The 16225-nt window shown below is 34.2% G+C and overlaps 1 protein-coding gene across 1 annotated transcript in view; it reads right to left on the bottom strand.

Annotated features, from left to right (window-relative positions):
- LOC138695208 (uncharacterized) overlaps positions 1–16225 on the bottom strand; it is a 666755-nt gene that overhangs the window by 217999 nt on the left and 432531 nt on the right. The window contains exon 9 of the mRNA XM_069819668.1: positions 4651–4817. Coding sequence (XP_069675769.1) covers positions 4651–4817 — 167 coding nt within the window. The remainder of the gene's footprint in view (positions 1–4650; positions 4818–16225) is intronic.

Below are 16225 nucleotides of genomic sequence, written 5' to 3'. Positions count from 1 at the left end.
CAATAGAAGTGTCAGCATCTGTGACAAATATAACGGAATTTTTGCATGTTCGGAAGAATCCATACAAACATTTCTAAACACGCAAACTCCAGATAACAGTGATAACACTTTCTACTCTCACTGCTTGCATTGTATTCTTCGGTTCCTGGAATATACACACAAATGTGCCTTGTGTATCCTAACGAACAGGCCGTAATCCCTTCATCTGTCGTAAAAAATCTTGGTTTCTTTCTCGATAATAATCTAAAATGGTATTTTGAAGTTGAAGAAACAATACAAAAAATCTGTTCCTCAATTCACTGTTTGAGTCGCTTAAGAACCTTCTTGCCCCAGCAACTAAAACTTACCCTAGTACAAACCCTAGTAATGCCACACTTCGATTATTGTGACGTTCAGTTAAGTGACTTAAGTTCTGAACTGTCAGTCAAGTTACAGCGAGTTCAGAATATGTGCGTCAGATACGTGTGCAACATCCGACGATATGATTACATATCACCGTCCTTAGCAAGTCTTTCGTGGCTCCGACTCAAAGAACGTAGAAGTTTACACTATTTGTCTCAACGCCAAATTACTTTTCGTCTCGTTTTTCTTATCTATACTCTAACCACGACGTAAATACCAGATCACTTATCTGTGACACTTACTTACTTACTTACTTACTTACTGGCTTTTAAGGAACCCGGAGGTTCATTGCCGCCCTCACATAAGCCCGCCATTGGTTCCTATCCTGAGCAAGATTAATCCATTCTCTATCATCATATCCCACCTTCCTCAAATCCATTTTAATATTATCTTCCCATTTACGTCCCGGCCTCCCTAAAGGTCTTTTTCCCTCCGGCCTCCCAACTAACACTCTATATGCATTTCTGGATTCGCCCATATGTGCTACATGCCCTGCCCATCTCAAACGTCTGGATTTAATGTTCCTAATTATGTCAGGTGAAGAATACAATGCGTGTAGTTCTCTTTTGTGTAACTTTCTCCATTCTCCTGTAACTTCATCCCTCTTAGCCCCAAATTTTTTCCTAAGCACCTTACTCTCAAACACCCTTAATTTCTGTTCCTCTCTCAAAGTGAGAGTTCAAGTTTCACAACCATACAGAACAACAGGTAATATAACTGTTTTATAAATTATAACTTTAAGATTTTTCGACAGCAGACTGGATGATAAAAGTTCCTCAACCGAATAATAACAGGCATTTCCCATATTTATTCTGTGTTTAATTTCCTCCCGAGTATCATTTATATTTGTTACTGTTGCTCCCAGATATTTGAACTTCTCCACCTCTTCAAAAGATAAATTTACAATTTTTATATTTCCATTTCGTACAATATTCTGGTCACGGACATAATTTTATACATAATTATCTGAGACACGCTAAGTATATATCTTCATAGAGTAACTTGTTATTCATAAACTTTTACAGTATCCACCTCGCGACAATGGAATTCCTTGTCACAAAGTATTAGGGGCTGCAAGACAATAAACATTTTTAAAAATAGCTTAAAGGATAACCTTCTTAGCAATTCACTCTATACTGACTTAATGATCACTGACTATATGGTAACTTCTTTCTGTAGACATGCATCTCGATAGTGCTGTATTTTCAAAATTGTCTCTTAATACTCTCTTCCAATTATCAAAGATTTTTTGAAATGTATTAACAGCTATGTATTTTAGTTTAATTCTGTTACATAGTTTGTATTTCATTGTTTAATTAATAGTTCATAGTATTTGACTGTTTAATTCATAAGTAACTCTTGTACGTATGCACGTAATTTTCATCTAAATCAAATTGTTGTATTCTTTGTAGCTTGTAAGTTCATACATATGTATGTATACTTTTTGCTGGTTGAGTGGAAGAGAAGGCCTTACGGCCTTCTACAATAAATTATTATTATTATTATTATATTATTATTTCCTCCTGGAAAACCGACTTTAAAGCTTCCGTGGATCCTAGTGAATAATGATCGATTTTCAGTGAAACAATTTTCTCCAAGATTTTAGCTCCGACATACAGTCGATTCATTAGCCATCCAGATATCAGTGACTCCTTCATAATGCTTTACAGAGTGGAAAATCGACTTACGGAACGATCAAACATCTTGGCATTCGCACTTCTAAGACTTTTTTTTTATCAGTGAGGTCGATTTCACAATGGAAGTCGATGTGTGTCTAAAGGTGAGATACTGAGCGAAGAACCTTCATTAGGACCCACTTTCTCCGAAGCTTTCACACAGTTTCCGTTTCCAGAGACTGGGTTCACTTTTATATTCGGGTTTTTTTCATTTAAAATGCACATCAAAGGAATCCATAATATCGCCACTCAGCTGGCTTCTGAATCTAGACTCAGTGACACTTCTCACAATCGTAACATAATGCTGTCTCTAGAGAATAGAAAGAAGTAAAAAATATATTTGCGTCTATCTCTGAATTGCACGAACATTCACAATTAACAAAAAAAAAAAAAAAAAAAAAAAAAAAAAAGTGACAGGAGATTTTGTGAAATCCCTTGTATTGCGTGAAAATTTCTCATTCTAAAATTTGGACACTTAGAAAAAACAAGATTTAAGAACATAAAATACTGCAAAATGAAATTTATTAGGAAAACAAGCTGTATAAGCTTTGTTAGACAATGAAATAAATGAAGAAATTTCGCAAGAATTAGAAATTGTATCTATTTTATAATACATAAGAAATTACAAGAAAAGCTGGCTATAACATATACTAAAAATTACAGACAATAAAATCCTTCTACAAATTTTGAATTACCGACCTGGAGAAAAGGAAATACTACAAAGACTTTTAATACGTCTGACGATTTCATTTTAAGTGCCAAAACGGACCACATGGAATAGATTATGATTATGGTAATTCAGGCATTAGGTATACTAAGTTATAATGAAAATGAAGTTAAAGAACAATATAATGTGTTACGTAATCTTAAATAGAAAGGATCTGTTAACAATATGTTACCATGTCAAAATGTGGAAAGAAAAACTGCTTATGATTTTATTTTGGGAATCAGAAGATTAACAATCCAACAACCGACAATTTGTTTTTCTCTGCTTGAATTTGTCAATATTAAGCTGAAATGTCTATTAATTTAAGCATTGGTTATTTCTAAACAACGACTTCAAGTCGTAAAATTTCGATAACATAATATAAAAAGTAAAATATATAATTTTATGTAGATTGACATGAAAATGTGTGATTTGTTAAAATATGTACACAGAATTAGGTACGACATCTGGCAGGAAAAGTACCCACTAATTTTGAATATATAGGAAGTGTTACAAATATGAAGTAGGGGTAAAAATATGAAATAGTGTGATATACAACCTGAGACGTTTTGTATTATAGCGGAAGCCTTTCAAATTACTACGCACTGATACTCTCTTTCGAGGGAATGTACTTATTTGCAGTTACAAGCTAAACTGTTGAAACGTTTATCATTTATTGCGTTTTCGACGAAAGTGAAAATTTTGGCGGTAAGTTCTTTTCTTGAATATACATTGTTATTCCTTAATGTTAGAAATATTAATAATATATGCTCTTAAAGATACATAATCTACGTTTATAGCAAAGTATGTTTATTGATTTCGTTGTTAAATTATGATAGTTTTGAGGTTATGATTTACAACATCAGTGTGTCACAAATATGGAATACTAATATTATTAGTAGTCCATATTTATAATCTGGTTTTCTGTTACTAGTGATATAGGAGAAGGGTAAACCTGACCTTCCAATAAACTTAGAAAGCAGTGAAATGAAAAGGCAATGCAAGAAGCCATAAAAAAAAGTTAGAGAAAAGACGTGATGAACGAGTCATCTGGATTCAGTATTACGTTTTGGAAAACACCTTCTAATGAAGATGCTGAATGCTTGCCCTATGAAGGAAAGTTTTCTGATGATGCAAGGGGAAAAGAATGGTTAATGTACGAAATGTGCAATATGTGGACACACGTTGATTGTGCAGGATACAAAAAGCGATTTTGACTTTGAAATTTTGTTAATATTGTAACTTGTTAATAGTATTCCATATTTGTACCTTCATTTTAATGCAGAAAATATGTTAATTTTAAGGAAATTATTTTTATCGAACATTTTATAACATCTTACGAACTTCTAAGTCCGATGTACCATTCACAGGGACATTCAGCAATAAACAGAACGATGTTTACGTTCAGTATTCAAAACATGTAGGTTCCAAAACGGAAAAAAGAACAAAATGGTATTCCATATTTGTAATACTTTCTGTATCTATGGAACTGGTCTTGATGTACCTCGTTTGCTGAGTCAGAAGAGATCTTACTAGTTATGCGCAACGTTACATTTCAATATGTCAAAGGCAATGCCATAATTCTTAAAAGAAAAATGTGCTTTGTAAGTCAAAAGTTGAGAACAAATTAAATATTAGACTATAAACGACACAATGATATGTTCTACATACATACAAAACAGTAACAAATACGTGAGGAGTAACATTACATTGGTATTGCTGAAATGAATCCAGTTAACGCTGAGGCCTTGTCAGTATACTGAAAATGTTTAAAATTATTATCGCTGTAAAAAACATCACTGGATAATGAGAAAACATCAACATATAAAAATTATTTCAACTAGCTGCAATCACATTTCTACTTACTTCTCAGCTTCCTTGTTAGCAGCACCGTTGCTTGAAGCACTCGTAGTTTTCAAGCTCTTGAAAGCTTTCAACCATTTGTTTTTCATACTTCCGGTTGAAGATGAGGACATTTTGCGTTCGCGGTTGGAGTCGGACGCGCTCTCAACTTTAGAAGCAAATAATTCTTTCTGCAACACAAACAAATGAAAGGAAAACGTGAATTCGTTCCAAGAAAACAGATGAGGGTATAAGCACTAATAAAAATTACAGCATTATTACATTTAAAATTCTGTTTGTGAAGCCGGAAGCCTTGCAGGAATGTCACACACATACATTGTAACGGAAGGAATGAAAAAAATATGACTCACAAACTCGGATGTCCCATTATAATAGTATACAAATTAATTTCAATTTCATCCCCCTCTCACTATTATGCTACTAGGTATGTATACAAGACACACAGATAGCCATTCCTTGAGCAGTGGCGTGCCGCTGAAAGACGAATCGAAAAAAAGAGGAGAATTGGGAGGACAAATTTAAAAGGTACGCAAAACGCGTCCTTGCAAGGGGTTGGGGGCTGTAAGAAACTAAATATATGAGCTCCAAGCCTGTTGGCCACTAGTCTCACTCCGGTTTACGCTGCTCCACTGAAGGAGTTCTAGAAAATTTTGAAGGGGAAGCCGAAAATGGACGTAACCTCTTAGGTACCACATACGCGAGGGGACGGAGATGTGATCAAGTAATCACAGGACGGGACGAGGTGGAAATGGCTGGTGTAAATCTGCACATTGATATGAACTGTGTCATATCCAGTGGCGGCTCGTGGGTATTGAATTAAGGGGGGCTGCATACAAAAATAAACCAAGCAACTTACTTTATTTAAATATTAGTTCCATGCGCCTTATCTTTTAAGTTGTGTTTAAATGAGACAGGCTCATGTCAGTAGATTTACTGGCATTTAAAAGAATCCTGCGGACAAAATTCCGGCACACCGGCGACGCTGATATAACCCCTAAAGTTGCGAGTGTCGTTAAAAAACCATAATTTAATTTTTTATATGCAGATTTGAACCTTAGAAATATCTAACTGGCGATGTTGTAGTTGGTTGTATAATATATATACATGATACATCAATAAATGAAAAAAATAACTGAGCCAGAAATTGAATTCAGAATATTCAAGAGTACAGACCAGGGCGTTTGCCTCATTTATTGTGATGTTAGATGTTTCAGATTCCATTATGGTTTGAAAACATTCTAGCAATGGCTCCTTCTTCTCATGAACAACATTTACTGTTCTTATTTTAAATCCATCTTGTTGCCCCAGCTGATGGAATTGTCTTTGAAACACATTAATCTAATACAGACTGTGTGGAGATAAAGAGAAGAAAGCAGCGATACTGGATAAATTATAAAAAAATATGCGAGCCTTTGTATTTTGTTTAGCGGCTCTGTCCATTATGAGATTCAACTGATGGGCACTTAATTTCACATTTCTTCTGAATTGTTAAGGTACTGAACTGAATAGACTGCAAATATTGTACAGAATTAAACATTGTTGCACTTGTTATACTCACAACATTACAGAAAACGTATTTAAATCTGCGCGCTACTGACAAACTGCTGCAAATTTTGCAGCGCCTGGAAACTCTGGATTCACGGCCAGGGGCAACAGGGAGGAGGGGTAAAACTAACGCGCAAAGCATCCGAGACGAGACTGGCAGCTCCAGGGGAGGAAGTGGCTTCATCTTATAGTCCTTGCCTCTGGTTTCGCTCTGGCAGCACCAGGGGAGGAAGTGACTTCACTAACGATCGCGTGCATGTCATTGAGAGCGAAATTTTTTAAAAAATTCGAGCCGCTAAATAGAGACTGTATAATAAATGTATTTCACAACATAAAACGAGACAAGAGCCACAAATGTTTGGGGGTGCTGCAGCTCCGCAGCCCCTTTTCGAAAGCCGCCCCTGGTCATATTGCAGTGCAGGAAGAGTCGAGAAGAATCGTTTGTTTGCCGTTAGGATGGCAGGTGTTATCTTGCACATTGAAAGGGCTTTGCCATTTCGCAGTGCAAGTGGAGTCGTGGAGACTCTGTCATCTGTTGTTCGATGACAAGGCAGGTGAAGGCCGTCAGAAGAAGCGCCGTGAATTCTAAATCTGCAATTTGAGAGGTTCCCTGTCCTTTCAAATTGCAACTGAATGAGTGACCTCGCACATATAATAGGCAATTTATACGTTCTGAACTAGGGCATTACGTCATTTGCTAGAAAAGGGGAATATATGGGGAAGGGCATATAGGTCCGTGACCTATTTATTTTAGGGCTCATCCCGACATTTGTCTTACGCCTTAGGAAAACCACGGAATACCTTAGGCAGGATGAGTTGTCTCATATAAGAGACTAGCCAATTTGGCTATTAGGTAGGAGGTGATTGATTGTCATGAGCCTTGTTGAATCGTCTCAATTTAGAGACCAGCCATTTGGCTTTATGGTGACTCAATTACGAAGAGATAGGCAGGGAGAAATGTAAATATTAATTAATTTAGATGCACCTCTGATGTTTATGTACATCGCAAACGAGTTCTAATTTGTGCTGACGACGCTGCTGCTACTCAGGCATGAACACCACTGAAAACCGGAATACACAAAACAGACAAGTGAAGTCGCACGTGCACGATGGGGGTGGGTGTAGAAGACTCAGTTTCGTTGTGACTACGATTAAAGAACGAGACGGCATTAATGGAATCCAGCGTACATATATTGTACTGCAATTTTATACATTTATTTTGAAAGTCCATCGAGTGACCCAAATTTGAAAACGTGAAGAAGAGAAAAAAAAAGAAGAAAGCTGCGAATGGATTTCTTATTGTTTCCAGAACTGTTGAAAAATTCTAGACATGCCATGTCACGTCAAAGAGCAAGCTGAATTCGATGTCACTTCATACTTGTTGCACGTGACAAGTAGATAGGTACTGTTTGTAGGCAGTTCCACGAAGATGCCGTGCACTAGTAGTCTTACTAATGTATGAACTAGTACAACATGGCCCTGAGCGTCTGAATGTCAAGCTCTGACGTAAGGGGTTACCGATCTTGACAACGTAAACACTACAATGCTGTCATCCCGAAGACATCCATGAACTTAATTATGTCATACCCATGTCTCCGACATCAACGCCATCTATCTTAACGGATTTTAGGTACTAAAAGCTAAAAGTAATACCTATGTAGTATACTTCGAACCGTTTTGAGGCTTTTTCACAACACTCTGAAGTCTAAGGCCTATATTACACTATCAAATTTCTGTGTCACAGAAGTTTGATAAAATATATATGATAAAATCTTTTACAGTGTAATATAGAACCTTTGATCACATCTAGCTGTGACATAGTTCTGTGATAAAAGTTATGGTCATCATCATACTTTTGATAAAATCTGTGACTGAGAAGAAAAAAAATGGCGGACATTGAGTACACATGGTCTGTGAAAACACAAAACTTTTAATGTCACGTTATGAGTCACATGAAATGTTTCATCATCCATTATTAAATACTTAGGGCGATATTCATGGACATTCTTAGCGCGGGCTTCCGATGGATGATCAACAAACTAATGCTTTTCGTATTCATAAACCAGTGTTAGCGATGTGATATGATATGAATCCTGTACAAGTAAACAGTCGATAGTCGGGGCTAGTTTAGCACGCTCGTAGCACGGGCTAGCGAAATGTCTATGAATAGTACCCATAGTATATATATATAGGATTTCACATCGTCATACTGAAGTTCTCTCAGTAGAGCTTGATGAATTCTTTTGTATCTTTTGTCTCTACCTCAATCTCTAACCCAAATCGTTGGCTTAGAGTGTAAACCTGCTAACTAACAAAAAGGAAATTTTACAGGGGAAACAAAAAACTGAGTTGAACTCTGAAACTTCACCACCTGTACTTTGGATTTGGTTCTAAAGTTTCAGAGTTAATTTATACTCAGTTTTTTGTTTCCCCTATAAAATGTCCTTTTTGTTGGTTAGCAGGTTTACATTCTAAGCCGACAAAATAATTTTTTCTTTGATTTCTTCTTTAGTATTTATCCAATAACCATTACTGCATATTTTACAGTTACAACAAGCATAGAACTATTGTGGAACCATTATTAGAACTGTGATGAAAGATATGATCAAAGTTTTCATATAGTGTAATATTGTCTAAATCTTACATTTGATCATATAAATTTGATCAAAAATTTTATCATATTCTGTAACACAGAAATTTGATAGTGTAATATAGCCCTAACAGAGGAGAACTGATTCACAAAGACTCGAGAATGTATCTAGTGAAGCGCGCTAGCTGTTTGTAAATAACGGTTTGTTACCATATCAGTAGAGAGCGTGCTTTGGTCAGATATATAGTGAGTCCAAGTTAACAGGTAACGGAGTATTCATAGCGACTTCATTAATATCTGTACAGGTAGTTTACGACTGTATGCGGTGTTCTCTACGTCGAATATTATGAGACAATTGTTTTTTTTATTTATTTTTTTCTAAATTATAGACATCAGCTCAAAGAATTTGAGTGACCACAAGGGTCCTGAATACAATGAACATGTACAATATAATGTGATGTGATACATTAAAGAAAAAAGAAAGTTAATTGTTGAAGGCAAATATAAGTGGATTAATTGAAATAGAGATGATGATGTAATATTTGAAGAGAATCCTTGATAATATTTATAAGAATAGACATTACATAATCAAAAGGAATGTGAAGTTCCTTAAGATAATTCCATGTGAATTTTGTAATTGAACCTCTACTGCAAACAGCAAACCAATGACAGACCATTGTTTAAGAGGGACGTTGTACTTTTGAGAAAGATACGGCAGACAAGGTTCATATATAGACTTCTTCTCAATATCAACTTCGGTGGCCTGATTTAGGTTTCTTTCGAAACGGATAGTAGGGTCAAGAACAAGAGCCCGTTTTAAGCGTTTTAGCAATAACGTCTGCCCGACTAAAAGAACCATCTGATGATACACAATGTACTTCCTCGTGAATCTCCCAATTTAAAGTTTTTAACGATTGTTCAATCATTGAACGTGTAAAAGTATTGTTTTCAAATCAGATTTAGAATAAAGACTGTATTTCATAAAAACCATCTTTCAATATGTCTGCAAAACAATCATGTTTCTATAAAAGTGAGAAATAAAAATGCCCGAAGCCCTCACACTGGTAAGATGCTTTTGACACTTATAAACGTACTCGTGAAAATATTTTAATGTTCAGTACTAGTTAAAGTTTCATTTGGACTGATTTACTGAAGCTTGGTGAAATCGGCCCTTACTCTGAAGATTCCTTAAAGAGAAACATAGCATATTATTTTCACAACTTTTGTCTGAACAGCTGTGGTGTTATCCGCCATGTTTAACTGTTTGTTAAATGAGTTAACTGCCTGAAATCCTACAGTTAGAGTTAACAAACAGTTAAGAATCTGTTAAGCCAAACTGGTGTTGAAAACATGAAAAAAACTGTATTTAACTGACTGTTGAGGGTTTAACAGTCGTTAAGTGTTCTAACAATACTTGGAAAAACCGGCCATTAATGTTTTTATATGTACGTTTTTTAATGGAATTGTCTGTTCATCATTTCTGTTCTGCATGATCTGCAAAGGGTTCGAGTTAAGGTTTATGTTCCTCCGATCAATAGCTTTCTGTCTAGTGAAGTAGGCACAGTTTAATTGTAATTATAACCACTTTGTATTACCCTATTATCACACTTAAAGACTGAATGGACATACAAAATTAGCCCTTTCATAGTATTTTAAAAATAAAGTAAGAAAGAATGTAAAGGTAGAAAACAAACAAACCAAGACGGATAGAGAAGGACAGAGAGAAAGATAGACAGAAAAAACCGAGAAGAGAAAAAGGTATCTTTGTTGCAATATTTCTCCAGAAAAGTCCTCTCCTCCTTCCCCCAAAAAGTAGCGAGAAGCAACAAACAAACAAATCAATTTCAATATTAGTTCTTCGTTAATTCCTCCATTCCTAATTGACAATCCACATTAGAAGAAAAAACTATTTTTTTTTCCGAAATTATTTCAGGAAAGAGAGAAGAAAGAACGTTTTTTAGTTGCAATTTTCTTCCATACTTCTAAAGAGAATAAAGAGAAAGCAAAGTAAAGAAAACATGCTAGAATGTTTTTCTCTTTCAAGATCAGTCATTACATAGGGTGGAAGGTGTTTAATGACATTAATGTCACAGAGTCACCTCTTCAGGCCTGAATTTATATTTAAAACAATTGAAAGAAAACTGGTCACATAATCAATCTGGGGATCCAAAATTTCCAAATCAAGTCTTCACAGAAAATCAAAATTTGGGGACAATTTTAACCCTTGGGACCCCAAAATTTTAAATTTTATTTTTAATTCAGGTATAGAAATGTTTCAAAAAATAATTTTCTCCATTTCTATCACTTGAATTTTTGAAAATATTTAAAAGTATCGAAGACATTCCAAAAAATAAAAAAGAAACAATGTACATTATAATGTACATCAGGCCTGAAGGGGTTAAGATAGTACTCGTGAAAGGAACAGAATTTTTCTTTTACATTTTGCTTTATTTCTTTTTATTTAGTGGGAAATAGACTATGTAGAAAAAATTAAACATTGTAGTAAATTTAGTATCACTTACACCCCTCCTCCACACGAGCGAGAGGAAATATAAACAAAACACAGCCTGCTGCACGCTCCACCCTACAAAAGGCTCTACGACCTACGTCTTGCTGTATGAATTAGATGAAGCACACGTCTGTATTTAGGTAACGGCACTTCCAAACATGAATTACAGTTCTTAAAATTATTTATTAATAATTAAAGAATTAAAATCCTCTTAAATCATAAACGTGACAGAAACATTACGAAAAATATTTGTTCTAACTGGGGAGTCTAATGTAAAGACGTTTATAAAATGTGTTTTACTAAATGCGATTAAAATATAATGGGATCAAAAGTTATCACGACAAATAATTAATTATGGAAAATAGATCTAGATTCATTTTCCGGGCTGAGAGGCCGTGGTCTATTGGTTGGTTTTATACCAGACGTTTCGTCTGCAACTGCGGCAGACATCTTCAGTGGAGTGGTATCCGAGGTCGCAAAACTCTTCTCGGCGTACCTGAGGCAACTGATCCTGTGGCTGGTTGCCTCAGGTACGCCGAGAAGAGTTTTGCAACTGATCCTGTGGCTGGTTGCCTCAGGTACGCCGAGAAGAGTTTTGCAACTGATCCTGTGGCTGGTTGCCTCAGGTACGCCGAGAAGAGTTTTGCAACTGATCCTGTGGCTGGTTGCCTCAGGTACGCCGAGAAGAGTTTTGCAACTGATCCTGTGGCTGATTGCCTCAGGTACGCCGAGAAGAGTTTTGCAACTGATCCTGTGGCTGGTTGCCTCAGGTACGCCGAGAAGAGTTTTGCAACTGATCCTGTGGCTGGTTGCCTCAGGTACGCCGAGAAGAGTTTTGCGACCTCGGATACCACTCCACTGAAGATGTCTGCCACAGTTGCAGACGAAACGTCTGGTATAAAACCAACCAATAGACCACGGCCTCTCAGCCCGGAAAATGAATCTAGATCTATAGACTCCGGCCGTGAAAGCCTACACTACAAAATTATGGGAAATATAAGTACAAAGGATTTTTCCATTCATACCATGTTAAGGGTTCGATCCTTAAAATAACTGTCACTGAAGTCCTTCCAGACTGTATGCCCCGTGTTCAATTTTAAATGGAAGTTTCCTGTTCTTATTTTTACGGTCACGAAGTCCTAGCTTTGTTTGTCGAGTCTAAGTAAACATAGACGATTTTACTGATTTAATAGTTTGTGGTACTTTCGAATGTTAGACTTTCGCAATTATTTAGTATTATATTTTTTAAATTACGTTCGTTTTTTTTAAGGTCTATTATTTTGTCACATGAATAAGAAAATAAGGAATTTAGTTGTTAAAAATTCTTAGAAGGTTTCGACTAGAAAGTTACTGGAATTGGTCCAGAAATTCAGTCACACAATAATCAAAATCGTAACGATACTACTCTCCAACTAAAACTCCTATGCGGAAGTAAGTTTCTAAATTATCTCATTATTATTATTATTATTATTATTATATTATTACTATTATTATTACTATTATTATATTATTATTACTATTATTATTACTATTATTATTATTATTATTATTACTATTACTATTATTATTATTATTATTATTATTATTATAACTATTTCTTACCAATGTTTATTATTGTCACACTAACATTAGTTATCCAACTTTCATTATTTACTTTCATGTTGTTTTATGATCTAGATATTAATGTAATAACTATGTAAGCAAATGTATTTAATTAGAGTTAGAGTCTGGCTGGGCGGAAGAGAAGGCCTACTGGCCTTAGCTCTGCCAGATTAAATAAATAAATAAATAAATAATAATAATAATAATAATAATAATAATAATAATTATTATTATTATTATTAAGTTTCAAGAATAAATTCGTAATGCTCTATTGTAATATTCATTTCGCCCTTACGAAATATTTAAAAAGTTGAATGAAGTTCGATTGTAATAGTAACATGGATGACATTTATATTTATTCTTAAGATGAAGACTACGAAACGAAATAATACCCAGTGTCAACAACAGACATGGCCTACATCGTTTATCTATGCCTTGAGAATTAAACTCTCTCCGTGATGGTGAACTCATGGGTATACACTATTCAGAAACATGAACCGGAAGTTTCATTCAAAATTGAACCCGGGATACAAGAAAGCAGAATATTCGGACGGTAAGAAAAAAAATGTTGAAAGATTCAAATCAATAAGCAGTCTGAATCTCGGCCTTGTACTTCCAGTATCGAAGTGGGTCCAGTAAGTACAACTAGCGATATTGTTGTTCTGGCAGAGTGGATTGAAACAGAGGACGGCAATAACAGGGAATCGACCCGCAAGCATAATATTCGGACTACGGACAAACCGACAGAACGGAGGGGGGAGGGTGGCTGAATGGAACAAGGCAGCCAGATGCAGCCAGGATTGCCCTCAACGGCTCGGGTTAACGAGATTCATTGCAGCATTTGATCAGCGGCCACCATGCAGAACCAGTTGTACTGCAATCATTCCACAGATCAACGAGTTTGAACTCTGGGTGGCGGGTCAGTGAATTCACTGGTCAGGATATGCAGCGATACAGTTTTGCACTTACAGTTCGCGTCTAAATAAAACAGTCTCTGTAATACTATATTCATTACATAATAATAATTATTATATTGGAATTCCCCAAGATCTACATTGGGCCCTCTATTATTTTTATTATTTATAGATGACATATGTAAAAGAATAAGTTCAAACTACCTGTTATTTGCTGACGATCTCAAAATCTTTCGCTCAATAAATAGTTCTGCCGATTGTCAAACTCTTCAAAATGATATTAACTCTTTTGAACTTTGGTCTGACGATAATGGAATGAAAATTAATGAAACAAAAACTTTTGTCATTTCGTACTCACGAAAAACTACTTCCATAAAATTTAATTATTCTCTCAATAACGTCTGTGTTAGGAAAAATTCTATTAAAGATCTTGGTGTATTACTCGATTCTAAATTATATTTTCATGATCATGTTCAATATATTTATAATCATTCAATAAGAATGCTTGGTTTAATAAGGTCTATAATTTATTCTTTTTCTACTCCAGAGTCTCTATTAATTCTATACTTTACTTTGGTTCGATCTAAACTTGAATATGCATCTGTAGCCATTACTTCAACTGATTCGGTTAAGTTGGAAAATATTCAAAGAAAATTTATTTCCTTATGTGCTTTTCGATTTATGCCCAATTCCTCTGACTTTAACTATGAGATTACCTGTAAATATTTTAACTGTTGCAGCCTTTATTCTAGACGTCAAAATCTTGATTATCAATTTTTTTGCAAAGTGATCAAGGGTGATATTGATTGTGAGTCTATCATAAACAATATCAGCCTTCGTATTCCTATAAAAGGTTTAAGATTAAAAAAAAAATGTTATAACAGGAATTCAAAATCACTTTCTCCAGTCTGTAGATGCATAAACTGCCAATTTGCATGGGCACAATTTAGATCCTTTTAAGGTACAGTTTCGTTTTGATTGTTAGTATTTACTGTTCTTGTTCTCAATTTTATTTATGTATGTTTTTCTTTATTTAAGATATTATTTATTTGTTTTTGCACCTTTGTATCTTCTGCTTGTGTATTGTGCTGAACTATAATTGGCCTCTGGCTGTTGTTCAGCACACAAATATAAATAAATAGATAGATAGATAGGTAGGTAGGTAGATAGATAGATAGATAGATAGATAGATAGATAGATAGATAGATAGATAGATAGATAGATAGATAGATAGATAGGTAGATAGATAGATAGGTAGATAGATAGATAGGTAGATAGATAGATAGGTAGATAGATAGATAGGTAGATAGATAGATAGGTAGATAGATATAGATATAGATATAGATATAGATATAGATATAGATATAGATATAGATATAGATAGATAGATAGATAGATAGATAGATAGATATAGATAGATAGAGATAGATAGATAGATAGATATAGATAGATAGAGATAGATAGATAGATAGATATAGATAGATAGAGATAGATAGATAGATATAGATAGATAGATATAGATAGATAGATATAGATAGATAGATATAGATAGATAGATAGATAGATAGATAGATAGATAGATAGATAGATAGATAGATAGATAGATAGATAGATAGATAGATAGATAGATAGATAGATAGATAGATAGATAGATAGATAGATAGATAGATAGATAGATAGATAGATAGATAGATAGATAGATAGATAGATAGATATAGATAGATAGATAGATATAGATAGATAGATAGATAGATATAGATAGATAGATAGATATAGATAGATAGATAGATATAGATAGATATAGATAGATATAGATAGATAGATAGATAGATAGATAGATAGATATAGATAGATAGATAGATATAGATAGATATAGATAGATATAGATAGATATAGATAGATATAGATAGATATAGATAGATATAGATAGATATAGATAGATAGATAGATATAGATAGATAGATAGATATAGATAGATAGATAGATAGATAGATAGATAGATATAGATAGATAGATAGATAGATAGATAGATAGATAGATAGATAGATAGATAGATAGATAGATAGATAGATAGATAGATAGATAGATAGATAGATAGATAGATAGATAGATAGATAGATATAGATAGATATAGATAGATATAGATAGATATAGATAGATAGATAGATAGATAGATAGATAGATAGATAGATAGATAGATAGATAGATAGATAGATAGATAGATAGATAGATAGATAGATAGATAGATAGATAGATAGATAGATAGATAGATAGATAGATAGATAGATAGATAGATGAATGAATGAATGAATAAATAAATGAAGTAAATAAATAAATAAATAAATAAATAAATAAATAAATAAATAAATAAATAAATATTATTATTATTGGGTGGTGAGTCAGTGAATTCACTGGCCA

Source organism: Periplaneta americana, chromosome 2 (assembly GCF_040183065.1).
Source record: "Periplaneta americana isolate PAMFEO1 chromosome 2, P.americana_PAMFEO1_priV1, whole genome shotgun sequence".
Classification (NCBI taxonomy): domain Eukaryota; kingdom Metazoa; phylum Arthropoda; class Insecta; order Blattodea; family Blattidae; genus Periplaneta; species Periplaneta americana.
Note: the sequence above shows the minus strand (reverse complement) of the source record. Positions and strands in the feature narration are given on the sequence as shown.